This window comes from Carcharhinus amblyrhynchos, chromosome 11 (genome assembly GCF_965287045.1).
Source record: "Carcharhinus amblyrhynchos chromosome 11, sCarAmb.v2.hapA, whole genome shotgun sequence".
Lineage (NCBI taxonomy): Eukaryota > Metazoa > Chordata > Chondrichthyes > Carcharhiniformes > Carcharhinidae > Carcharhinus > Carcharhinus amblyrhynchos.
The window spans coordinates 96,898,267-96,925,115 of NC_137334.1; the positions used below are offsets into that span (position 1 = coordinate 96,898,267).

The 26,849-nt window shown below is 44.6% G+C and overlaps 1 protein-coding gene across 1 annotated transcript in view; it reads left to right on the forward strand.

Moving 5' to 3' along the window:
• The window catches only part of retreg2 (reticulophagy regulator family member 2), a 105,622-nt gene extending 81,765 nt beyond the window's left edge, over positions 1–23,857 (forward strand). The window contains exons 7-9 of the mRNA XM_080199649.1: positions 7,326–7,417; positions 22,444–22,579; positions 22,974–23,857. Coding sequence (XP_080055775.1) covers positions 7,326–7,417; positions 22,444–22,579; positions 22,974–23,572 — 827 coding nt within the window. The 3' untranslated portion in view covers positions 23,573–23,857. The remainder of the gene's footprint in view (positions 1–7,325; positions 7,418–22,443; positions 22,580–22,973) is intronic.
• Positions 23,858–26,849: the final 2,992 nt, after the last annotated feature.

Here is a 26,849-nt window from a genome sequence, read left to right on the forward strand (position 1 = left end):
TTAATATGATGAGATCAGCAAGCTCATGAGGGTTTAAATTTAGTTTATGCAATCTCACTTCATAATCTAAACCTTGGAGTTCTGGTTACATTCTGGGGAGTCTGGGATGCATTTCTCCTCGGGTCAATATATCCTCTGAGACTTCGGTTGTAACAAACCTCCTCTTTTATATTCTAGCCTTCTAGTTGAACAGGCTAACATTCCATTGATAATTTTGATTTTTTTTGTACCTGATAATTACACTTTAGAACCACAGATGTTCCTAGCTTTACACAATTTAAATAATACTCATGTTTGCATTCTCCATAAGTGGATGAACTCCTACTTCCCAGCATTAAAATCTGCCTGCCTGATACGCTATAATCCATATAAGGCATTGGTGAGGCCACATCTTGAGGGATGATGCAGTTTTGACTTCCTTACCTAGAATGATTCCTAGGATGAGGGAATTGCCTTATGACGAAAGAGTTGAGCAGAATGAGAAGCGATTGAATTGAAATATATAAAGTTATTAAGGAGTTTAACAAAGTAGATGTTGAAAAAATGTATTCTCTGCATGGAGAATCTAGAACCCAGTCTGAAAATAGTGTTTAAGATGAAAGTGAGAAGAAAGTTCTTCACTCAGAGGTTGTGAATGTTTAGAATTCTCTACTCCAGAAATTCATCGACACTCAATTTGAGTATATTCGAGACAGATTTCTGAGTAGTAAAGGTATTAACTTGCATAACATAAATTGGAGTAGGCCATTGGCCCCTTGAGCCTGCTCTGCCACTCAATAAGATCATGGCTCTGCATTCCTGTTGTCTCTCCAAGCCCTTCACTCCCTTGTAGATCAAAAATACGTTTAACTCATTCTTGAATATATTAAATGACCCAGCTACGCCTGTTCTCTGGGGAAGAGAATGCCAAAGAATTTGGTCTAAGAGGACATCGCTGTCCTATATAGGAATCCTCATATTCTGAAACTGTACCCTCTAGTTCTGGATTGAACAACATGGGCAATATTCTTGCATCATCTGTCCTGTCAAGATGCGTCAGAATCTTATATGTTTCAATATGATCACCACTCAATCTTTGAAACTCCAGTGAGTGTAGGCAGAATCTGCTCAGCCCTCGACCTAGGGACTGGAAATGATGACGACAAACCCAGCCCTGTCAACCGTGTAAAGTCATCCTTACTAATGTCTGGGGACTTGTGCCAAAACTGGGTGAACTGTCTCCCCGATTAGTGAAGAAACAGCCTGACGTAGCCACACACTCAAAATCATACCTAACAGACCATGCTGTGTACGTCACCATCTCTGGGTATGTCATGTTTCACCAGCAGGTCAGACCCAGCAGCAGTAGCAGCACTGTGGTATACACTCAGAAGGGAGTTGCCCTGGGACATTGGCTCTGGACCACATGATGCCTTATGGCATCAGGCCATAGGCAAGGGAACCATCTGCCTGCTGTGGATCCATCCATGATGGTATCACTAAAAGTATCTACTATATGGTCCTTGTGGAGACAAAATTCTATCTTCACTGCCACTGTGCTAAATGGTATAGATTTGTTTGAAATCTAACAATTCAAAACTGGGTGTCCATGAAGCACTGTGGGCCATCAACAGCAGCAGAATTGCAATGAACCACAATCTGTAATCTCATAGCACAGTATATCCTCCCATTCGACCCTTAGCTCCAAGCCAGGCGATCATCCCTGTTTCGATCAAGAGGGCATGCCAGAAGCACCACCAAGCATACTAAAAAATGCAGTGTTAACCTGGTGAAGCTGCAACACAGGACCACATGCATGCCAAACAACACAAGCAGCAAATAATGGACAGAACCAAGTGATTCCATAACCACCGGGTCAGATTTAAGCTCTGCAATTGTGTCGCCTCCAGCTGTGAACGGTGGTTTACAATTAAACAACTCATTGGAGGGGGAGACTCCACAAATATCCCTGTCCTCAATGATGGACGATCCTAGCACATCAGTGAAAAAGATGAGGCTGAAGTGGTTGCAGCAATCTTCAGCCAGAAGTGCCGAGTGGATGATCCATTTCAGTCTCCTCCAGTCATTCCCAATGTTGCAGATGCCAATCTTCAGCCAATTCGATTCATTTCAGATGATATCAAGAAAGGAACAAAGAAAATTACAGTCCAGGAAAAGGCCCTTCAGCCCTCCAAGCCTGACCAGCCATGTTGTCCGACTTAACTAAAACCCCCTACCCCTCTGGGGACTGTGTCCCTCTATTCCCATCCTATTCATGTATTTGTCAAGATGCCCCTTAAAAGTCAGTACCATATCTGCTTCCAGATCCTCCCCCCTACCCCCCCGCAATGGGTTCCAGGCACCCACTAGGTATCCACTACTGTGTAAAAAATCTGCCGAATACATCTCCTTTAAACCTTGCCCCTCGCACCTTAAACCTGTGGCCCTTAGTAATTGACTCTTTTAGCCTGGGAAAAAGCTTCTGACTGTCCACTCTGTCTATGCCCCTCATAATCTTGTAGACTTCTATCAGGTTTCCCCTCAACCTCTATCATTCCAGTGAGAACAAACCAAGTTTCTCCAACCTCTCCTCATAGCTAATGCCTTCCATACCAGGTAACATCGTGGTAAATCTTTTCTGTACCCTTGCCAAAGCCTCCACACCCTTCTGGCGACTGAAACCACTGCAAAGACTTTGAGCCCTGCTAACACCACAGCAACAGTAGTGAAGACTTGTGCTCCAGAACTTACCGCCCCCGCCAAACTAAGCTGTTCCAATATAGCTACAACATTGACAACTATCCAGCAGTGTGGAAAATTGCCCAGGTGTATCCGGCACACACAAAGCAAGACAAGTCCAACTCAGCAATTATTGCCCCATCAGTCTACTCTGTGATCAGGTGAAATGATGGAAGGGGTCATAGAATCATAGAACCCTACAGTGCAGAAAGAGGCCCTTTGGTCCATCTATGCACCTATCACAATCCCAACCAGGCCCTATCCCCATATCCCTATATATTATACCCACTATCCCTCTAACCTACGCATCCCTGGACACTAAGGGGCAATTTCTTAGCACGGCCAATCAACCTAACCTGCACATCTTTGGACTGTGGAAGGAAACCGGAGCACCCGGAGGAAACCCATGCAGACACGAGGAGAATGTGCAAACTCCACACAAACAGTGACCCGAGCCGGATCATCAACAGCACATTATCTGGTAGCAGTTATTTGGCAATAACCTACTCACTGATGCTCAGGTTGTTTCTACCAGGGTTACTCACTCATTACAGCCTTGGTTCAAACATGGACAAAGCAAATTAATCCTAGAGATGAGTGTGACAGCCCTTGTCATTAAGGCCACATTTGACTGAGTGTGATATCAAGGAGCCCTAGCAAAACTGGAGTCAATGGGAATCAGGGTAAGGGGAAACTTTCCGCTGGTTGGAGTCCTACTTGGCACGAAGGAAGTTAGTTCTGGTGGTTTGAGGTCAATCATCTCAGCTCCAGGGCATTGCTGCAGGAGTTTCTCAGGGTAGTGTCCTAGGCCTAACCATCTTAACTGCTTCATCAATGACCTTCCTTCCATTGTAAGGTCAGAGGTGGGGATATATAATATCCAGGGTTGACAATTGGCAAGTATCATTTGTGCCACACAATGACCATCACCAACAAGAGAGCATCTAACCATCTCCACTTGACATTCTGTTTTTTACGGTACCTAAAAAAAACCCTAACACTTCCTCCCTCGTAATAGATATTTCCCTCAAATGATCTACAGCTCCCTCCAAGACATTACAAGACACCAAACCGCTCTCCTTCGTGAATACCGACGCAAAGTATTCATTCAGGATAGAACACAGAACATTACAGCGCAGAACAGGCCCTTCGGCCCATGATGTTGCGCCGACCAATTAAGAAAAAAGCAATGACCCTCTAACCTAAACCAATCCCTTTCCACCCATAAACCTATCCACGGACCTCTTAAACGCCCCCAAACTAGGCGCATCTACAACTGCAGCAGGCAGGGCATTCCATTCCCCCACCACCCTCTGGGTAAAGAACCTACCTCTGACATCCATCCTATAACTACCACCCCTTAATTTAAAGCTATGCCCCCTCGTGCTAGCTTTCTCCATCCGAGGAAAAAGGCTATCACTGTCCACCCTATCTAAACTTCTAATCATCTTGTATTCTGGCATTACTGTTGCTGAATTCCCCACCATTAATATCCTGGGGGTTACCATTGACTAGAAACTGAACTGGACTAGCCATTGGGCGGTGACACAGTGGTTAGAAGTGCTGCTTCACAGTGCTAGGGACCTGATTCAGTTCTGGCCTCGGATCACTGTCTGTGTGAAGTTGTACATCCTCACTGTATCTGCCTGGGTTTCCTTAGGCTGCTCCGGTTTCCTCCCACAGCCCAAAGGTGTATGGGGTTAGGTTGATTGGCCATGATAAATTGCCATTTAGTGTAAGGGGGATTAGGAGGGTAAATATGTGGGGTTACGGGGATGGGACCTGGATAGGATTGTCATCAATGCAGGCTTGATGAGCCAAATGCACTGTAAATTCTATGATATAAATAGTGTGTGTGCAAGAGCAGGTCAGGCGCTATGAATCCTGCAGCAAGTAACTTACCTCATGACTCCCCATAGCCTGTCCTCGAGGAACAAGTCAACAGTGTGATAGAATACTCTCTACTTGTCTGGATAGATGCAGTTCCAACTGAAGAAACTGGACCGCGTCCAGGACAAAGCAGCCCGTTTGATTGCTATCTCTTCTATTGGCGAACAGTGGCAGCCATGCTGCTGTCTACAAAATATATTGCAGGAACTCACCAATGTTCCTTAAACAGCACCTTCCAAACCCATGACTGCAACCATCTAGAAGGACAAGGGCAGCAGATACCTGGGAACACCATCAACTGGAGATTCCCCTCCAAAACAGTCACCATCCTGACTTGGAACTAGATCACCGTTCCATCACTGTCGCTGAGTCGAAATCCTGGAATTCGCTCTCTCACATCACTATCGGTGTATCTACGCCACATCGTATCTATGAACATGGTTAGGGATGGGCAATAAATGCTGTCCTAGACAGCAATGCTCATATCCCATAAATTAAAAAAAAATGCTTTTACACAGAAAGCAACCCCTTCATCCACGGAATTGATCTAATGAACCTTGCAGCGCAGTGGCACAGTGGTTAGCATTCCTGCCTCACAACAAAGAGACATGAGTTCAAATCTTGGTCTTGGGTGACTGCGGAGTTTACACATTCTCCCCACGTCTGCGTGGGTTTCCTCTGGATCCTCCAGTTTCCTCCCACAGTCCAAAGATATAGTTGGCTGGATTATGCTAAATTGCCCCTTAATGTCAGGGGATTAGTGGGGTAAATGCATGGGATTACAGCAATAGGGTAAGGGTGGGATTGTTGGTGCAAGTTCGATGGGCTAAGTAGCCTCCTTCTGCACTGCAGGGAATCTATGAATTCTTGATGCAAATATATCCCTTCCAAATAAACAGGTCAAAACTATGCAAAGTACTCCGGGTGTGATCTCGCCAATGTCCTGAGCAGTTGTAGGAAGACTTCCCTATGTCGATACGACAAGCCCCTTGCACGAAAGCCCAACGTTCCATTTGTAATTACTTGTTATGCCAACATGCTACATTTTTGTGATTCATGTACAAGAATGTCCAGATCCCTCTATATTGCAGCTTTCTGCAGACATTCTCTATTTTATTGTTTTGCTTTTTCATTCTTTCTTCCAAAGTAGATTACCTCAGATTTTCCCGCATTACCTGCATTCTGCCAAATTTTTGCCCACTCATCTAACCTATCTATATCCCTTCGAAGAGTCATTGTATCCTCTTCACAACTTGCTTTCCTATCTATCCGTATCACCAGCAAATCTGGCCACAATAGTCTGTCTCTTCATTCACATCATAGAAACATAAAAACTAGAGGCAGGAATAGGCCATTCGGCCCTTTTGAGCCTGATCTGCCATTTATTTTGATCATGACTAATCATTGAATTCAATATCATGATCCTCTTCGCATTTCTCTTAATGCCTTTAGCCCCAAGAGTTATATCTAATTCCTTAAAAACAGACAACGTTTTGACCTCAACTACTTTCTATGGTAGTGAATTCCACACATTCACCACCCTCTGGGTGAAGAAATTTCTCCCCATCTCAGCTGTAAAAGGTTTGCCCCTTATCCTCAAACTATGACCTGTAGTTCAGGATTCATCTACCATTGGGAACATTCTTTCTGAATCTAACTTGTCTAATCCTGTTAGGATTTTATAATTTTTCTGATATCCCCTTTCACTCTTTTAAACTTCAATGAATACAATCGTAAATGACTTAGTCTCTCCTCATATGACAGATCTGCCATCATAAGAATCAGCCTGGTAAATTTCACTGAACTCTCATTATAGCTAGGACATCTTCCTCAGATAAAGACACCAAAACTACATACAATAATCCAGGTGTGGCCTCCCCAACACCCTGGACAATTGCAGTAAAACATCCCTGTCCCTATGCTCAAATCCTCTCTACCTGCTGTACCTGCACGCTTACTTTGAGCTACCACAAGTTAGTTCTGGTGGTTTGAGGTTAATCATCTCAGCTTCAAGACATTGCTGCAGGAGTTCACCAACATCTCGCTGAATATCCACCCTCTCAATTTAGACCCATTTAAGTAATAATCTGTGTTCCTGTTATTGCTACCAAAATAGGTAACCTTGTATTTATCCACATGATACTGCATTTGCCATGCAGATGCCCACACACTCAACCTGTCCAAATCACATTGAAGCATCTCAGCATCCTCCTCACAGCTCACCCTCCCGCCAGTGCTGCGAATTTGGAGATAATACATTCAGTTCCCTCTTCCAAATCATTAATATAGATTGTAAATAGTCGAGGCTCCATCACTGATACTGTGGTCCTCCTCTCACTAGTTACAGTTTGGACTCTGAAAATGATAACCTAAAAATGCTATAACCTTCTTAATGATTTCGGCCATTTCTCAATGACAGATGTTTCTTACTCCCCCTCTCGAAAATAAACTGGATGAGGAAGAAATCCAGCAGCCACTGTAAAAGCTCCCTTCCGTCTGCACTCTTCATTAACCTCTAGCTGCCAGTTTATTTAGGAGTAGTTCTATCCCATGGTTAATATTCTACATCCTTACGCATTTCACATCAGCTTACATATTTCATCTATCACCGCCTTTCTATCATTTGGTCTGTGCCTGCCTCCATTAGAATGATCCATCCTCTCTCATTTCAGTCTGTATGGGTTTTGTTTCTGGGAGATTGCTTGTTTGTTTTTCAGAGAAAGCGCTGATGAAATTGGAAAGCTGTGATGAACCAACAGCGGAGACTGAAAGTGAGAGTGAGGCTGAGCTTTCCTGCTTTAATTCAAAGGTACTGGGCTAGCCACACCTGACCTGACCATTACTTGTTTGTTCCAAGATCTGATTAGTGTTCCACCATTAATTAATGCCAAGTTCACTGAGGCTTGCTCTGTGCTGGGTACATGCCTGTGCTGCATAAAATTTGCAAAGAATTGTGTCCCCATATAGAAGATTTTTTTGGAATGATACCAGAATGGATGAGTTATACTGAATAGGCTTGGGCTGCTTTTTCCAGAAAAAGACTGAGGGGGTGATAGAGAAGAGACCTGTTTACCCAGCGTTGAGATTCTGGAATTTGCTGTCAAAGGGAGTGATTGAGATGAATAGATATATTTAAGGAGATGCTAGATAATTCCATAAGGAAAAGATATTTTGGTGTTAGATGAAGAGGAATGAGAGGAGGCTCAGGTGACGCATAAACCCTTGGAACTTTTTAGTCAAATGACCTGTTTCTGTGCTGGCATACTTCAGTAGAAGACTAATGGAAGGTATAAAGGTGAACATGCCAGTAAAATGCATTCCAAACAAGGTACAGCTGAACAAATACAATTCTAAATGGATAAAATGCTGTGAATGTGACAAATCTGCAGATTGCTGTGGTTGGAATTCAAAAGATGGGTCAAAGACTTGGGAAAAACATAGTAAAGAACAAAAAAAATTACAGCACAGGAACAAGCCCTTTGGCCCTCCAAGCCTGCACCAATCATGCTGCCTGAGTTAACTAAAACCCCCTACCCTTCCGGGACCATATCCCTCTATTCCCATCCCATTCATGTACTTGTCAAGACGCCCCTTAAAAGTCACTACCGTATCCGCTTCTACCACCTTCCTTGGCAACGAATTCCAGGCACCCACCACTCTCTGTGTAAAAAAATCTGCCTCGTACATCCCTTTAAAACTTGCCCCTCGCACCTTAAACCTATGTTCCCTAGTAATTGACTCTTCCACCCTGGAAAAAGGTAAGCATAAAGTCAACCTTCTTTAATATTTTTGTGTACATTGTTAGAATACCAGATCATAGAAACTAGAAGCAGAGTGTGTAATTCGACCCTTCAAGCCTGCTCCGCCATTCGTCTTGATCATTGCTGACCATCAAATTCAATATCCTGATATTGCTCAAAGTAGCTTTTAAGTCTATTAGCCCCTTCCCCCATATCCCTTAGTCCCAAAAGCTATATCTAACATTTGTAAAATATCCTACCTCCCCCAGAACCAGTCCCAAGCCCTAGGAATCTGAAACCCTCCCCCTCACACCATCTTTTCAGCCACGTATTCATCCTGTCTATCCTGCTGTTTCTACTCTAACTAGCATGTGGCACAGGTAGTAATCCTGAGATCACTACCTTTGAAGTTCCACTTTTCAGCTTGCTTCCCATCTCCCTATATCCTGCTTTTAGAACCTCATTCCTTTTTTACCCAAGTCGTTTGTATCAACCACTAGCTGCTCGCTGTCCCCCTTCAGAATGTCCTGCAGCCACCCTGAGCCATCCTCCTCCCTAGCAGCAGGGAGGCAACATACCATCCAGGAGTCTCATTTGTGATCACAGAAACGCCTGTATATTCCCCTTACAATTGAATCCTCTATAACTATTGCACTTTTTACTCTTCCCCTCTGCAGCAGACGTGCAATGGATTTTGCTGTTACTGTTTTCCCCTGAAATGCCATTGCCCTCAACAGTATCCAAACAGTACAAGGGAATGGCCTCAGCAGATTCCTGCACTACCTGCCTATCTCTCCTGCTCTGCCTGGTGGTCACCCATTCCCTTCCTGCCTGTGGAGTCTGAGTCTGTAGTGTGACCACTTCTCTATACCTGATATTCACAATACTGTCTTTGACACCAGTTCTTCCTCTACCCACTGTACAATCAGGGTGACTGCGGCGATGCCGCCCAGAATGCCACTCAATGAAGTTTCTCTGCTGCCTCTGCTCAGAGCCCCAAGGTATATTATGAAGCCAAATGAGACCTGAACAATTTTCTATTTTGGCTTTAGTGTGAGGATAGGATGTTTAGCCCCAGGTATGATTCTGTTGACAAACTAGAGAGCTTTTATCAGAAATCTCATTTATAAAAACAGTTTAACTATGACAAATTAGTTAGCTTAACCTTACAATTCTAAGTTCTAACTTATCACTAGATCAGTTCCAATCAAGCAATATTTCTCTTATAGACTTAAAAGCTACTTTGAACAATTAGCAAAACCCAGGCATACTTGCTTTAACCTTTATTAATAGTCTTGGAGCTTTGAAAAAAACTGGAAAGCATGAGGGAGAGAGCCTTTACTTTGTCAGTTCCAGGTAGCACCTGTGCTTTATTTTAAAATGAAATTGTGTTTCCAACAAATCTAGTTCCTCCCAGTTCTAATATCTCATTCTGCTCCTGTATACCTAAATCACCCTACTTAATCAAGAAAACACCCTATTAAATCTTCTGCTAAATAGACACTTAATGTAGCCAAAATGAGTAATTATTCTGCTTTTGCAACATCTGTTGCATTCCTACCAGACAAGCCAACTGCTTGTAACAAAATAGTGCCTTTTAAAGCAGGCCCCTCCCCTTAAACATAACATATATTAATACTATAGCATCATCATAACATACACTTCAATATCCCTCTGCCCTGCAGAATTATAACAGCACAGCAGGAGGCTATTTAGCCCATTGAATCTATTCTGGCCCTCTGTCAATCTCATCAGTCATGATGTGGATATGCTGGTGTTGGACTGGGGTAAACACAGTAAAAAGTCTGACAACACCAGGTTTAAGTCCAACCGATTTATTTGATAGTAAACTCACTAGCTTTCGAGGTTACCCTCTTTGTCAGGTGAATGGAGAGTTCTGGCCTCAGACAGAGTATATAAAGCACAGACAGTTTACAGATTACTGATTAGAATGCGAATCTTTACACCTAACCTGCTGTTCAAGTCCTAAAGTGGCCGACAATGTGAGTGGAAGGAGCACTGATCACAGGTTAAAGAGATGCGTATTGTCTCCAGACAGTACAGTGAGTGAGGTTTTGCAAACCCAGGCGAGTCACGGGGGTTATAGATAGTGTGACATGAACCCTAGATCCCTGTTGAGACCGTCCTCGTGTGCGGAACTTGGCTATCAGTCTGTGCTCAGTGACTCTGCGCTGTCGTGTGTCGTGAAGGCCGCCTTGGAGAATGCTTACCCGAAGGTCAGAGGCTGAATGCCCATGACCACTGAAGTGTTCGCCAACAGGAAGGAACAGTCTTGCCTGGTGATTGTCGAGCGATGTTCATTCATCCACTGTCGTAGCATCTGCATGGTCTCCCCAAAGTACCATGCTTCGGCACATCCTTTCTTGCAACGTATCAGGCAGACAATGTTGGCCGAGTTGCAAGAGTATTCACTTGGACTTGGACTTAAACCTGGTGTTGTCAGACTTTTTACTGTGTTTACCCCAGTCCAACGCCGGCATATCCACATCATGACTACTATCAACACCGCAAACTGCCAGGTCTAAGTGGAGAGGATCTCCAAGAAGATTGCGCATATCGACACAGACATCAAGTTTTTACAGAGATGCAAGAAAGCAGACAAGATACCAAAAGGACTACAGATCACGAACCACTCAGGTCAACCTATAACACAGACTACACTGAGGGACTTTGCCATCACACACCTCTCATACTCCTCAACCACCTCATACACCAGCTTTACAGCAAATGCCGCACCCTGGAAACTAAAATGGAATACATATTCTCAACTTGTGCTCAGGATGCAGACCAACTGCGAAACTCTGCCAAGCAGATGAGACAAAGAAACTGCACCACCTACATGCACACCAAGAACAGGAAACTTGAAAAACTCAGCGTCACCACCAGCAACAACCAAGCCTCCCTCAGCATCACAGTAGAAAACAGCACTACTGCAGGGAGGTCCATTGTCAACTTGTCGGACTGCACACTTCAATCGGATGAAATCGAAGTTCTCAGCCGAGGGCTCAATTTCTGCCCCACCACCAAAATGGACCCCATCAGTCTCGCAGCAGACACAGAGGAATTCATCAGGCGAATGAAGCTGCGGGAGTTTTTCCACAAACCCCAAGAGGCCAGCAGCGAACACAATGAGACAGCTGATGAACCAGAACAGCTGACAGAGAGGTCCACAATGCAGCAACCTAAGAGGAAGGAGTCCAGAAGGCCACTGCCCTCGACTGGACTTGTATGCCCAAACCATCAGGAGGTGCGTTAACACCAGATTCATCAACCGCACTCACAAGACAGCCCCGAACATCACCCAAGTACAACGCAACGCCATCCACGCTCTCAAGAGCAACCGCAACATTGTCATCAAACCAGCAAAGGAGGGGCCATCGTCATACTGAACAGAACGGATTACTGTAAAGAAGTGTACCAACAACTAAACAATGAGGAACACTACAGACAGTTGCCCACAGATCCGACCAAAGAACACACCCGTCAACTCAACAATCTGATCAAGACTTTTGATCCGGACCTTCAGAGCACCCTCCATGCTCTCATTCCACGTACTCCCCACGTTGGAGATCTCTACTGCCTCCTAAATATACACAAGACAAACACACCTGGCCGTCCCATTGTATCGGGCAATGGGACCCTGTGCGAGATCTTCTCCGGCTACGTCGAGGACATCCTGAAACCCATTGTACAAAGAACCCCCAGCTTTTGTTGCGACACTAAGGACTTCCTACAGAAACTCAGCACACATGGAGTAGTTGAACCAGGGACACTCCTCGTCACAATGGATGTCTTGACGCTCTACACCAACATCCCCCACAACGATGGCATTGCTGCGACTGCCTCAGTACTCAATGCTGACAACTGCCAGTTTCCAGATGCAATTTTACAACTCATCTGCTTTATTCTGGACCACAATGTCTTCACCTTCAACAACCAGTTTTTCATCCAGACACACGGAACAGCCATGGGGACCAAATTTGCACCTCAATATGCCAACATCTTCAAGCACAGGTTCGAACAAGACTTCTTCACTGCACAGAATCTTCAACCGATGCTATACACTAGATACATCGATGACATCTTCTTCCTTTGGCCTCATGGTGAACAATCACTGAAACAACTATATGATGATATCAACAAGTTCCACCCCACCATCAGACTCACCATGAACTATTCCCCAGAATCAGTTGCATTCTTGGACACACGCATCTCCATCAAGGACGGTCACCTCAGCACCTCACTGTACCGCAAGCCCACAGACAACCTCTCAATGCTCCACTTCTCCAGCTTCCACCCTAAACATGTTAAAGAAGCCATCCCCTATGGACAAGCCCTCTGTATACACAGGATTTGCTCAGATGAGGAGGATCGTGACAGACACCTCCAAACACTGAAAGATGTCCTCATAAGAACAGGATATGGCGCTCGACTCATAGATCGACAGTTCCGATGCGCCGCAGTGAAAAACCGCACCGATCTCAGAAGACAAACACGGGACACAGTGGACAGAGTACCCTTCGTCGTCCAGTACTTCACCGGAGCGGAGAAGCTACGACCTCTTCTCCGGAGTCTTCAACATATCATTGATGAAGGCAAACATCTCGCCAGGGCCATCCCCACACCCCCACTTCTTGCCTTCAGACAACCACGCAACCTCAAACAGACCATTATTTGCAGCAAACTACCCAGCCTTCAGGAGAACAGTGACCACAATACCACACAACCTTGCCACAGCAACCTCTGCAAGACATGCCGGATCATCGACATGGATACCATCATCACACGTGAGAATACCATCCACCAAGTACATCGTAAATACTCTTGCAACTCGGCCAACGTTGTCTACCTGATACGTTGCAAGAAAGGATGTCCCGAAGCATGGTACATTGGGGAGACCATGCAGACGCTACGACAGCGGATGAATGAACATCGCTCGACAATCACCAGGCAAAACTGTTCCCTTCCTGTTGGCAAACACTTCAGTGGTCATGGGCATTCAGCCTCTGACCTTCGGGTAAGCATTCTCCAAGGCGGCCTTCACGACACATGACAGCGCAGAGTCGCTGAGCAGACACTGATAGTCAAGTTCCACACACATGAGGATGGTCTCAACAGGGATCTTGGGTTCATGTTGCACTATCTGTAACCCCCGTGACTTGCCTGGGTTTGCAAAACCTCACTTACTGTACTGTCTGGAGACAATACACATCTCTTTAACCTGTGATCAGTGCTCCTTCCACTCACATTGTCGGCCACTTTAGGACTTGAACAGCAGGTTAGGTGTAAAGATTCGCATTCTAATCAGTAATCTGTAAACTGTCTGTGCTTTATATACTCTGTCTGAGGCCAGAACTCTCCATTCACCTGACGAAGAGGGTAACCTCGAAAGCTAGTGAGTTTACTATCAAATAAATCGGTTGGACTTAAACCTGGTGTTGTCAGACTTTTTACAATCTCATCAGTCCTGTTCCCCTATTGCAACATCGGAACCCTGCATAGTTGTTTCCCTTAAATGCCTATTTAATTTTCATTTGAAATTATTAATGGCCTTTGCTTCCACCACCCTCATGAGCAATGCTCATTAGTGTGTTAAAAAAAAACTCATTTCCCAGATCCTCCTATATCTCTTGCCCAAAACCTTAAATCTATGTTCCCTTGTCTTTGTACGACCAGCTAATGGGAACAGCTGTTCCAATCTACCTTATTCAAACTTGTTACCCTTTATACTTCAATCTGCCCTCCATCCAATCTCCTATTCTCGAAAGAGAACAGACCCTGCTTTTTCAATCCACACTTGTAGTTAAACTCCTCCATCCCTGGCACCATTCAGATAAATCTCCTTTGCTCTCCCTCAGGTCTCATGTATCCTTCCTGAAGTGTGGTGAGCAGTACTCTAATTATGGTGGAACTAGAGCTTCATAAAGTTTTAGCCTAAGTTTCCTGCTTTTAAGAACACACCACTCAAGTGAGATCGAAGCTGATCAGATTGTGGTCTGAGCTCCCTATCTGCCCCCCTGTTCCCCCACCCCTGCCTGTGATTCTTGACTCCTGTGTCAAAATCTGTCTAACTCTGCCTTCAATAGGTTTAATGGCCTAGTCTGCACTGCTTCAGGGGCAGACCATTCAACCTGCTCATGACCTGAGAGAAAACATTTCCTTATTTCTGTCTTAAAGGATAGAGATCTGTTTTTCTTAAACTGCTTCCCCTGGTTCTAGTCTCTCCCAGGAGTAGAAACATCCACCGGGTATTCACCCTATCAAGTCCCCTCAGGGTATTGGATATTTCATTCAGGTTATCTCTTATTCTAAGCTTCAGTGGGTATAGACCCAACTTGTTCAACCTTTCTTCAGAAGACAAGCAGCCCTTCATTATAGGGATTAGTCAGGTAACCTTATGTGAACTGTCTCCAATGCAATTATACATTCAAATAATGAGACCAAAACTGGGCACAGTTATCCAGATGTGGTCTAACCAAGGCCCTGTACAGCTGCAGAAAAACTTCCTTAGTCTTATGTTTCATTCCCTTTGCAATATTCCATCTCCCTTCCTAATCACTTACTGTGTCTGCAAATTAATTTTCTGAGCATCATGTAATAGGACACCCAGATCCCTCTTTCCCTCGTGACTCGCACCACATTCACTTACTACTTGTCCCTAACTCTCCCTGTAGCATAATAAAATGATGCATGCCTGTGCTCAGCCCACTGGAAAGGGAAAGAAGATTGGCACCAAGTCAATTGGCAAAAATTTACCCAGAGAGACAATGGGAAGAAAAGGTCAGGCAATCTTTGGGGATCACTTTTGATGACCCTTTTTTCCGGAATCCCATGCACAATTCGCAGGTCATGACACCCACTTTGAAAAACACTGCTTTAGGGAATGACACTAGTCATTATTACCTGATGTGGCCTAGATATGACAGATCTGCAGCAATGTAGTTGAATTTTAAATGCCCTAGCAAGCCACTCATTTGTATTCAACACTGCAAAGAAAGCAAGAAGGAATGAAATCAGATGCACTACCTGATATTGATCTAGGCACCAGAAATGACTGGCAAACCCTGCCCTCTTGACCTTGCAAAGCCCTACTTACTAACACTGGGGCTTGTGCCAAAATTGGAGCTCAGTCAAGCAGCAGTCTGACATAGTCATACTCACAGAATCATATCTTACAGATGATGTCCTAGATACCACATTATCATTCCCAGCAGGACAGATTCAGCAGGCTGACAGTACAGTGGTATATAGTCAGGTGGGAGTTCCCCGAGAGTCCTCAACATCAACTCTGGATCCCATGAAGTTCATGGCATCAGGTTCAAACATGGGCAACAAAATCACCTGCTGATTATCACCACTATTGAATCGGTCCTTCATGTTGAACACCACATGGAAGAAGTACTGAGTGTGAGGGACTTCAATGTCCCTCAACAGAGTGGCTTGGTGGCACCCACAGATCCAAAAGGACACAGCTGCTAGACTGGGGCTGCAGCTGGTGGAGTAAACCAACAAGAGGGGAAAAACATACTTATCCTCACCAACCTGCCTGCTGCAGATGCATGTCCACGACAGTATTGGTAAGAGTGACTATCACACAGTCCTCATGGAGTCAAAGTCCTGTCTTCACATTGAGGATACCCACCATCATGGTTGCAGCACTATCACTATGCCAAATTGGAACAGATCTTGCAGCTCAAGACAGAGCATCCATGGGGTGAAATGGGCTGTCATCAGCAGCAGAATTGTACTTAACCACAAGCTGTAACCTCATGGCCCAGAATATCCCCACTCTACCGTTGCCACCAAGCCAGGGGATCAACGCTGGTCCAATGAAGAGTGCAGGAAGGCATGTTAGGAGTAACAACAGGTGCACCTAAAGGTGAGGTGTCAACATGGTGAAGCTATGATACAGGACTAATTGTGTGCTAAACAGCATAAGCAGCAAGTAATAGAGCTAAGCAATTACACAGCCAACAGATCTGATCTAAGTTCTGCAATCCTGCCACATCCAGCTCTGAATGCTGGTGGATAATTAACTCACTAGAGGAGAAGACTTCATTAATATCCCCATCCACAATGATGGAGGATCCCAGCACATCAGTGCAAAAGACAAGGCTGAAACGTTTTCTACAAACTTCAGCCAGAAGTTCCGAGTGGATGAGCCATCTCGACTTCCCCTGGATGTACCCAGCATTATAGATATCAGTCCTCAGTCAATTTGATTCACTCAATATGGTTATCGAGAAATGGCTGAAGGTGCTGGATACTGTGGACCCTGACAGCATTCCAGCAATAATGCTGAAAACTTGGACTCCAGAATTTGCTGTTTTCCCAGCCAAGCTGTTCCATTCAACTACATGTACCTACAATGTGGAAATATGGTATGTCCAGCAAAAATATTCCCAGCAAGGGCATTGAAGGGGGCGGCACAGTGGCTAGCACTGGATGACTATCTATGCAGAGTCCCCATGTTCTCCCTGTGTCTGCGTGGGTTTCCTCTGGGTGAACCGTAGGACATTACAGCACAGAAACAGGCCCTTTGGCCCTTCTTGGCTGTGCCAAACCATTTTTCTGCCTAGTCCCACTGACCTGCACCTGGACCATATCCCTCCACACCCTTCTCATCCATGTACCTGTCCAAGTTTTTCTTAAATGTTAGAAGTGAGCCCACATTTACCACTTCATCTGGCAGCTCATTCCACACTCCCATCGCTCTGTGTGAAGAAACCACCCCCCCAATATTCCCTTTAAATTTTTTCCCTTTCACCCTTAACCCATGTCCTCTAGTTTTTTTTTCCCCTAGCCTCAGTGGAAAAAACCTGCTTGCGTTCACATTATCTATACCATCATAATTTTAACACAGAAACATAGAAAAACTACAACACGATGCAGGCCCTTCGGCCCACAAAGTTGTGCCGAACACGTCCCTACGTTAGAGATTACTAGGCTTACCTATAACCCTCTATCTTACTAAGTTCCATGTACTTATCTAAACGTCTCTTAGAAGACCCTATCGAATCCGCCTCCACCACTGTTGCCAGCAGCCCACAGTTCCACGCGCCCACCACTCTCTGAGTGAAAAACATACCCCGACATCTCCTCTGTACCTACTCCCCAGCACCTTAAACCTGTGTCCTCTGTGACAACCATTTCAGTCCTGGGAAAAAGCTTCTGACTATCCACTCGATCAATACCTCTCAACATCTTATACACCTCTATCAGGTCACCTCTCATCCTTCATCTCTCGAAAGAGAAAAGGCTGAGCTCCCTCAACCTTTCCTCATAAGGCAAGCTCCCCAATCCAGGCAACATCCTTGTAAATCTCCTCTTCACCCTTTCTATGGTTTCCACATCCGTTATGTAATGAGGTGACCAGAACTGAGCACAGTACTCCAAGTGGGGTCTGACCAAGGTCCTATATAGCTGCAACATTATCTCTTGACTCCTAAACTCAATTCCTCGATTGATGAAGGCCAGTATACCATACGCCTTCTCAACCACAGCTTCAACTGCGCAGCTGCTTTGAGCATCCTATCGACTCGGACCCCAAGATCCTTCTGATTTTCCACACTGCCAAGAGTCCTACCATTACTATTATATTCTGCCATCCTATTTGACCTCCGAAAATGAACCACTTCACACTTACCTGGGTTGAACTCCATCTGCCACTTCTCTGCCCAGCCTTGCATCCTATCAATGTCTCGCTGCAACTTCTGACACCCTTCCACACTATCCACAACATCTCCAACCTTTGTGTCATCAGCAAACTTACCAACCCATCCCTCCACTTCCTCATCCAGGTCATTTATAAAAATCACAAAGAGTAAGGGTCCTAGAACAGATCCCTGGGGCACTCCACCGGTGACCGACCTCCATGCAGAATATGACCCATCTATAACCACTCTTTGCCTTCTGTGAGCAAGCCAGTTCTGGATCCTCAAAGCAATATCCCCTTGGATCCCATGCCCCCTCACTTTCTCAATAAGTGTTGCATGGGGCACCTTTATCAAATGCGTTTCTGAAGTCCGTATATACTACATCTACTGCTCTTTCTTCATCAATGTGTTTAGTCACATCTTCAAAAAATTCAATCAGGCTCATAAGGCATGATTTGTCTTTGACAAAGCCATGCTGACTATTCTTAATCATATTATACTTTCTCCAAATATTCATAAATCCTGTCTCTCAGGATCTTCTCCATCAAATTACTAACCACTGAGGTTAGGCTCACTGGCCTATAATTTCCTGGGCTATCTCTACTCCCTTTCATGAATAAAGGAACAACATCCACAATCCTCCAGAACCTCTCCCGTCTCCATTGATGATGCAAAGATTAGCAATCTCTTCCCTCACCTCCCACAGTAACCTGGGGTACATCCCATCCGGTCCTGGCAACTTATCTAACTTGATGCTTTTCAAAAGCTCTAACATCTTTCTTAATATCTACATGCTCAAGCTTTTCAGTCCGCTACAAGTCTGCACTACAACCACCAAGATCCTTTTCCATAGTGAATACTGAAGTAAAGTATTCATTCAGTACCTCTGCTATTTCTTCCTGTTCCATTCACCTTTATCAAATCTCCCCTCATTCTTCTATGCTCCAGGGAATAAAGTCCTAACCTATTCAATCTTTCTCTGTAACTCAGTTTCTCAAGCCCCTGCAACACCCTTGTAAACCTTCTGTGCACTCTTTCAACCTTTATTAATATCCATCCTGTAATTAGGTGACCAAAATTGCACACAATACTCTAAATTCGGCCTCACCAATGTCTTATACAACCTTACCATAACATTCCAACTCTGGTACTCAATACTTTGATTTATAAAGGCCAATGTACCAAAAGCACTCTTTACGAACCTATCTACCTGTGATGCCACTTTTAGTGAATTATGTATCTGTATTCCCAGATCCCTCTGTTCTACTGCACTCTTCAGTGTCCTACCATTTACCTTGTATGTTCTACCTTGGTTTGTCATTCCAAAGTGCAATACCTCACACCTGTCTGCATTAAACTCCATCTGCCATTTTTCTGGTTGGTCCAAATCCCTCTGCAAGCTTTGAAAACCTTCCTGACTGTCCACTATACTTCCAGTCTTTGTATCATCAGCAAATTTGCTTATCCAATTTACCACATTATCATCCAGATCATTGATATAGATGACAAACAACAATGGACCCAGCACTGATCCCTGTGGCACTCCACTAGTCACAGGCCTCCACTCAGAGAAGCAATCCTCCACTATCACTCTCTGGCTTCTTCCATTGAGCCAATGTCTAATCCAATTTACTACGTCTCCATGTATACCTAGCGACTGAGCCTTTCTAACTAATCTCCCATGCGGGACCTTGCCAAAGGCCTTACTGAAATCCATGTAGACAACATCCACTGCCTTCCCTTCATCCACTTTCCTGGTAACCTCCTCAAAAATCTCTAATAGATTGGTTAAACATGACCTAGCACGCACAAAGCCATGTTGACTCTCCCTAATAAGTCCCTGTCCATCCAAGTATTTGTAGATCCTATCTCTTAGTGCTGCTTCCAATAATTTACCTACTACTGACGTCAAATTTACCGGCCTATAATTTCTCAGATTACTTTTTGAGCCTTTTTTAAACAATGGAACAACATGAGATACCCTCCAATCATCCAGCACCTCATTGTGGATACCAACGTTTTAAATATATCTGCCAGGGCCCCTGCAATTTCAACACTAGTCTCCTTCAAGGTCTGAGGGAATACCCTGTCCAGTTCTGGGGATTTATCTACTCTGATTTGCCTCAAGACAGCAAACACCTCCTCCCCTTTAATTTGTATAGGTTCCATGACCTCCTGTGCTTCAGTTTCCTCCCACAGTCCAAAAGACATGCTGGTTAGGTCCATTGGCCATGCTAAATTCTACCTCAGTGTACCCAAACAGGTGCCGGAGTGTGATGACTAGGGGATTTTCACAGTAACTTCATTGCAGTATTAATGTAAGTCTATATGTGGCACTAATAAATAAACTTTTTAAACTAAACTTTTGAAGTATTAGAGTAGAGAAGTCTTGCTGCAAATGTACAGGGTACTGGTGAGACCACATCTGGAGCACTGTGAGCACTGTTAGTTCCCTTAAAATAAAGTTTATTTATTAATCGCAAGTAAGACTTTCTTGTTACTGTGAAATTCTCTCAGTCACCAAAGTCCAGCGCCTGTTCAGGTCAATGCACCTAACCAGCACGACTTTCAGAATGTGGAAGAAACCGGAGCACCCGGAGGAATCCCACACAGACGCAAAGAATATGCAAACTCCACACTGTGACCCAAGCCGGGAATCAAACCCAGGTCCCTGTCTCTGTGAAGCAACAGTGCAAACGACTGTGCTATCGTGCTGCTCCTTATTTAACATAGAACACTACAGCACGAACAGGCCCTTCGGCCCACAAGTTGCGCCGATCACATCTATACCTACCAAGCCATAGAACTAACTGTAACTTCCAATGCCATTAGATCCCATATACTCATCCAGAAGTCTTTTAAAAGACCCCATCGCCTCTACCACCACCGACGGCAGCTGATTCCACTCACTCACCACCCTCTGAGTGAAAAACTTACCCCTAACACCTCCTCTGTACTTGCTTCCCAGCACCTTAAACCTGTCCTCTCGTAGCGACCATTTCAGCCCTGGGAATAGCGTCCGAGAATCCACCCTATCTATTCCTCTCAACATCTTATAAACCTCTATCAGGTCGCCTCTCAACCTTTGTCTCTCCAGGGAGAAGAGCCCTAGCTCCCTCAACCTATCTTCATAAGGCATGCCTCCCAATCCAGGCAACATCCTTGTAAATCTCCTCTGCACCCTCTCAATAGCTTCCACATCCTTCCTGTAGTGAGGTGACCAGAACTGCGCACAATACTCCAAGTGGGGTCTGACAAGGGTCTTATAAAATTGCAGCATTACCTCCTGACTCCTAAACTCAGTCCCTCGATTAATGAAGGCCAGTACACCATACGCCTTCTTGACCACATCCTCCACCTGCGAGGCTGATTTAAGAGTCCTGTGGACCCGGACCCCAAGATCGTTCTGCTCTTCAACACAGCTAAGACTTCCACCCTTGATATTGTACTCCTTCATCCCATTGGACCTGCCAGAATGGACCACCACACATTTATCCGTGTTGAAGTCCATCTGCTACTTCTCCACCTAGTCTTGCATCCTATCTATGTCACGCTGCAACTTCTGACATCCCTCCAGACTATCCACAGCTTTATTTAAGGAAAGATATTATTTTATTGGAGACAGTTCAGAGAAGGTTAACTGGGATGATCCCTGGTTTGGAGGGATTGTCAAATGAGGAAAGATTGAACAGGCTGGGGCACACTGGAATTTAGCAGAATGAGAGGTGATCTCTTGGAACATATTGGATTCTGAAGGGGTTTGACAGGGTAAATGCTGAGACAGTGTTTCCCCTCATGGGAGAGACTAGGACCAGAGGGCACAGTCTGAGAATAAAGGGGCACCAATTTAATACTGAGATAAGGAGGAATTTCTTCTCTCAGAGGGTTGTGAGTCTTTGGAACGCCTTGTCACAGAGAGCGGTTGGAGCAGAGCCCTTGTGTATGTTTAAGGCTGAGATAGATTTTTGATCAGTAACAGAATCAAGGATATGGGAAAAGGGCAGGAAAGTGGCCGTGAGGAATGTCGGATCAGCCATGATCCTATTGAATGGAGCAGCAGGCTCGAGGGGCCGAATGGCCTACTCCTATTCCTATTTCTGATGGTTTAAGTTATTGGAGGTCAGGGAGGTTATTTGGCACAGAGCTGGTGGGGTCTAGGATTGGGGTCAGAGGTGTGTGAATCAGCAAGTTCAGGATGGGAATAGCAGTTGGAAATGATGGGAAGGTCGGAGGATTTGGGGTTGGAGGGTTGTGGTTGAGGTTGTAGACAGGGATGTATAGTGGGTGTGTGGGTGGAGATGAGATTGGATATCTGGGGTTTTCCAGAGGTTGGCATCAGTGAGAGTGAAGTTTTGGTGGGGAAGGGAAAGTTGTCCATGTGTGATCTGCTCAGTCTGAGACTTTCTCAATATTGGCAGGTAGATGTCAGGACGACTGCTCTGGCTTTTGCTATCACTGACTCAGAACTGTCAGATGAAGAGGCTTCTATTCTAGAAAGTGGAGGATTCACAATGTCCCGAGGGACAACCCCACAACTTTCAGATGTGTCAGAAGGTAAGTCAGATGTCCTGTAATGCTCTGGTATATTTGTAGAATCCTTTAGCACAGAGGAGGCTGTTCAGCCCATCGTATGTGTGCCAGTTTTCTGAAAAATCTATCCAATTCACCCCACTGCCCCCTTCTTTCCCATTGCATTGTAAATAGTTTCCCCTTGAAATATTTATCCCATTCCCTTTGGAACGTTACAATTGAATCATTTTTCACTGTGTTTCAAACATTTCTCATTTTCCTCCAGATTCTTGAAAAGGAAAAGATTTGCTAGGGTATGGGGAAAGAGCAGAGGGAATGACACCAATTGGATAGTTCCTTCAAAGAGCTAGCGCAGGTACTTGTGTTGAATAAACTCTTCCTGTGCAATAAGATTGTGATCACCTTCCTGTGATTTCAGATTTGGACCAGCAGAGCTTGCATAGTGAGCCAGAAGAAGCTTTTGCTAAAGACCTGCCGCAGTTTCCGTCTGTGGAGGACCTGGCTAATGATGGGAACCCCTTGCAGATCTCGTCGGAGCCCGGTATCAGCAGTCTGGACTCTCAATTCTTCATTCAGACCCTGAGCTCCCCTCTGCACTTTGTAAATACACATTTCAATGGGAATGAGGCAACAATGAACAATCCAAAGACTGACCAAGTGTCTGCTCTAAGCTTGAATCTACAGGCCTTCAGCGAGGAGATTGTAAACTCAACAATCAGCACAGTGGTCCACAACACACTATCTGCCCTGCTTGCTAATCCACTGACAGAGAGCCACTCCGAGAGCTCTGAATTTTTTCCCACTGAATCGCAGCAGCGCCTCTCCCGGGCGGGGTCGATGGAATTGGAACCGCAAGAGGGAGAATCCCATGAGGAGGTGGATGATTTTGAGCTGCTGGACCAGGGAGAGCTGGATCAGATGGACAAAGAGCTTGGTCTGAATGAGCAACTCAAACAGGTGGACAGGGGACAGAGCACATTGCAGGTTACAGAAGACCAGCTGCTCAGGAAGAGCTAGTGTCAGAAGCTAGCCTGCTTACTGGGTTAGTTAGAAAGACCTGCTGTGCCCCTCATTGTTTGGCATCGAACCTACCCTGAACCCATGCCTGGTCCCTTGGTGTGTGTGGCACTGCCATTCCCAGACCTATTTCCCCAGTCTTTATTGTGTGGTACTACTGGACCTCTGCCTCCAGTCCAAGGTGAAAAACCTCTTCAGTGGGTTATTATTCCCACAAATACCCATTCTCATTATAAGAGCAGCAATGTTTACTTAGTACATAGCTCATTAAATTTATTGACTAGATTTTCTTCAGTTGGTTAATGCTTTGCCTGATGTGGTACTGAGTTCCACACAGTCTGAAAACCCCATGCTCCATCCTTGATCTGTGCTGACTGATCTAACCTCACCCAGGATGATGCTGAGTACTTACTGATGTTGCCCAATGAGGGCAGTTACTGACATCCGTTCCCCTGGTTGAGAGGTGACTAAATGGGCAATTGAGAGGGTGTGAATGCAAAGGAAAGACTATCATCACTCTTGTGTCTTTCAGTTTCAGGATGCTGTTTCTGAAGTGTGCTCACTGATGTAGCAATTGTGACAACCCGTTTGTAGAGAAGATCCCACAAACAGCGCTGTGATAATAACCAGAACTGTTCTTTTTAGTGACCTTGGTCAAGGGATAACTATTGAGCCCAGACAGGGGTGGGGGGGAGATAGTCCTGCTCTTCAGAATAGTATGTAGGAGCATTTATACCCACCTGAGGGGCAACTTTTTAAAGTCTTATCTGAAAAACAGCACCTCTGACAGTGCAGCACTCCACGTGGCGGTGTCTGTGAGAAAGTGAGTGCAGATGTCTCCAAAGACCTAATCATCTTCCCTGTGATGTGACTGCCCGGAACTGTGCACAATATTCTAGCTGTAGCTAAAACAATGATTTGTAAAGATTTAGCACAAATTCTTTTTTATATTTGTGCTCCTGCTGGCCTGTCAGCAACTGTGGAGAGAATTGGAGGTAAGGTTTCAGTTGGTGATCTGTCAGAGCACTCCCACTGAATGTTAAGACTGAAATAAATAGCAACACCAGTTACCAGTTAGCTGCTTCCTTTTTGCTGATGTCACTTTATTTTATAAGGAGTTAGCTTTAATAGTTAGGTGCTGGGGAGTAGGTACAGAGGAGATGTCAGGGGTAAGTTTTTCACTCCGAGGATGGTGGGTGAGTGGAATCAGCTGCCGTTGGTGGTAGTGGAGGCAAATTTGATAGGGTCTTTTAAAGGACTTTTGGATGAGTACATGGGACTTAATAGGATTGAGGGTTATAGGTAAGTCTAGTAGGTAGTGATATGATCGGTGCAACTTGTGGGCCAAAGGGCCTGTTTGTGCTGTAGTGTTCTATGTTCTAATGCTTTACTCATTTGTAGTTTAATTAGTTTAACTGTCTTTTTTACTCTTTCATGGGATGTGGGCATTGTTGGCAGGGCCAGCATATGTTGCCCATCCTTAATTGCCCTTGAAGTGGCCTATTAGACATGACAAAGTCAAACACTATAGGTCTGGAGTCGCATGTAGGCCAGACTGGATTAAGGACACCAGATTTCCCTCCCTAAAGGACATTAGTGAGCTAAATGGGTTTTTACGACAATCAGTGGTGGTTTTATGGTCACCATTACTGAGACTAGCTTTCAGTTTCCAGATTTATTGTAGACCGCACTCCCTCTCTGACCTGCTTGCAGTGCCCGCTCCCTCTCTGACCTGCTTGCAGTGCCCGCTCCCTCTCTGACCCGCTTGCTGTATCCTTGCTGTGCTGTCACATCTCCTTATATTCCTGCAGCACTGTGTCCAATCATTTCTGAATATTATTTTGTTCAACAATACCACACCATGGAAGAGAATGAGCCCCTGGCTTTTCAGATACTGGTGAAAAGGAAGAGTTATATACTCTCTGTATCCTAATGAAAGAATAAAGATCAAAACAATGCTTCCACTATCTCCTGAGCCACTTCCTTTAAGATCCTGGGATGCAGGCCATTGGCTCCAGGGGACTTGGCAGCTTTTAGTCCCATTAGTATTTTTAGAGACTTGTAGAATCTCTTGTTATATTTGTCACTAGTTTGCACTTAATTTAAATACTTTGCTGTTCTCTTAAAAAAAATTCCCAATCTTCTGGCCTACCATTAATTATAATATTTTATTCTTGCAATTTGATACTACCCTAAATGTTCTTAGTTAGCCACAGGTACTTCTCATTTTTCTCAATAGAATATATTGTTTAAAGTTGTATGTTTTTATAAATATCTGCCAATGCTTATGGTCTAATTGTCACATTCCAATGTGGATCATAAGTTTGACCCTAACGCATGTAAAATTATACACAATGATGTTGGTCAGGAATCCCAATGTAATTGTGTAATACTGAGGTCAGCAGCTACCTGCGAGGATTAGAGCTGTAGTCGCCAGCAATTAAAGGGTCAGTTAAAGCCATTGCAAAGCCTAATGGCTGCAATTTTACATCGCCGTGCAATTTTTCGCACATTGCATGGTCAAACAGGCAGGCTTGCAACATTTATTTAGCGAATTGCCATGCAAAGGTGGGATAAAAGGCCTCCAGAGTACAAGTATTTTTGATTTCATTTGATTTATTATTGTCATGTGTATCGGGATACAGTGAAAAGTATTGTTCCTTGCACACTACACAGACAGAGCATGTTGTTCATAGAGAAGGAAAGGAGAGAGTGGAGAATGTAGTGTTACAGTCATAGCTAGGGTGTAGATAAAGATCAACTTAATGTGAGGTAGGTCCATTCAAAAGTCTGACAGCAGCAGGGAAGAAGCTGTTCTTGAGTCAGTTGGTAAGTGACTACAGACATTTGTATCTTTTCCCCGATGGAAGAAGACGGAAGAGAGAATGCTCGGGATGCAGTACTATTATTGGCTGCTTTGCTGAGGGAAGTGTAGACAGAGTCAATGGATGGGAGGCTGGTTTGCGTGATGGATTGGACTACATTCATGACCTTTTATGGTTCCTAGCGGTCTTGGCCAGAGCAGGAGCAAAACCAAGCTTGATACAACCAGAAAGAATGCTTTCTATGGTGTATCTGTAAAAGTTGGTGAGAGTCGCAGTTGACCTGCCAAATTTCCTTAGTCTTCTGAGAAAGCAGAGGCATTGGTGGGCATTCTTAACTATAGTGTCAGCACTATAAAATGATCATCTAAATGCTTCTTAAATGTTGAGGGTTCCCGTCTCTACAACCTTTTCAGGCAGAGTGTGCCAGATTCCCACCACCCTCTGGGTGAAAA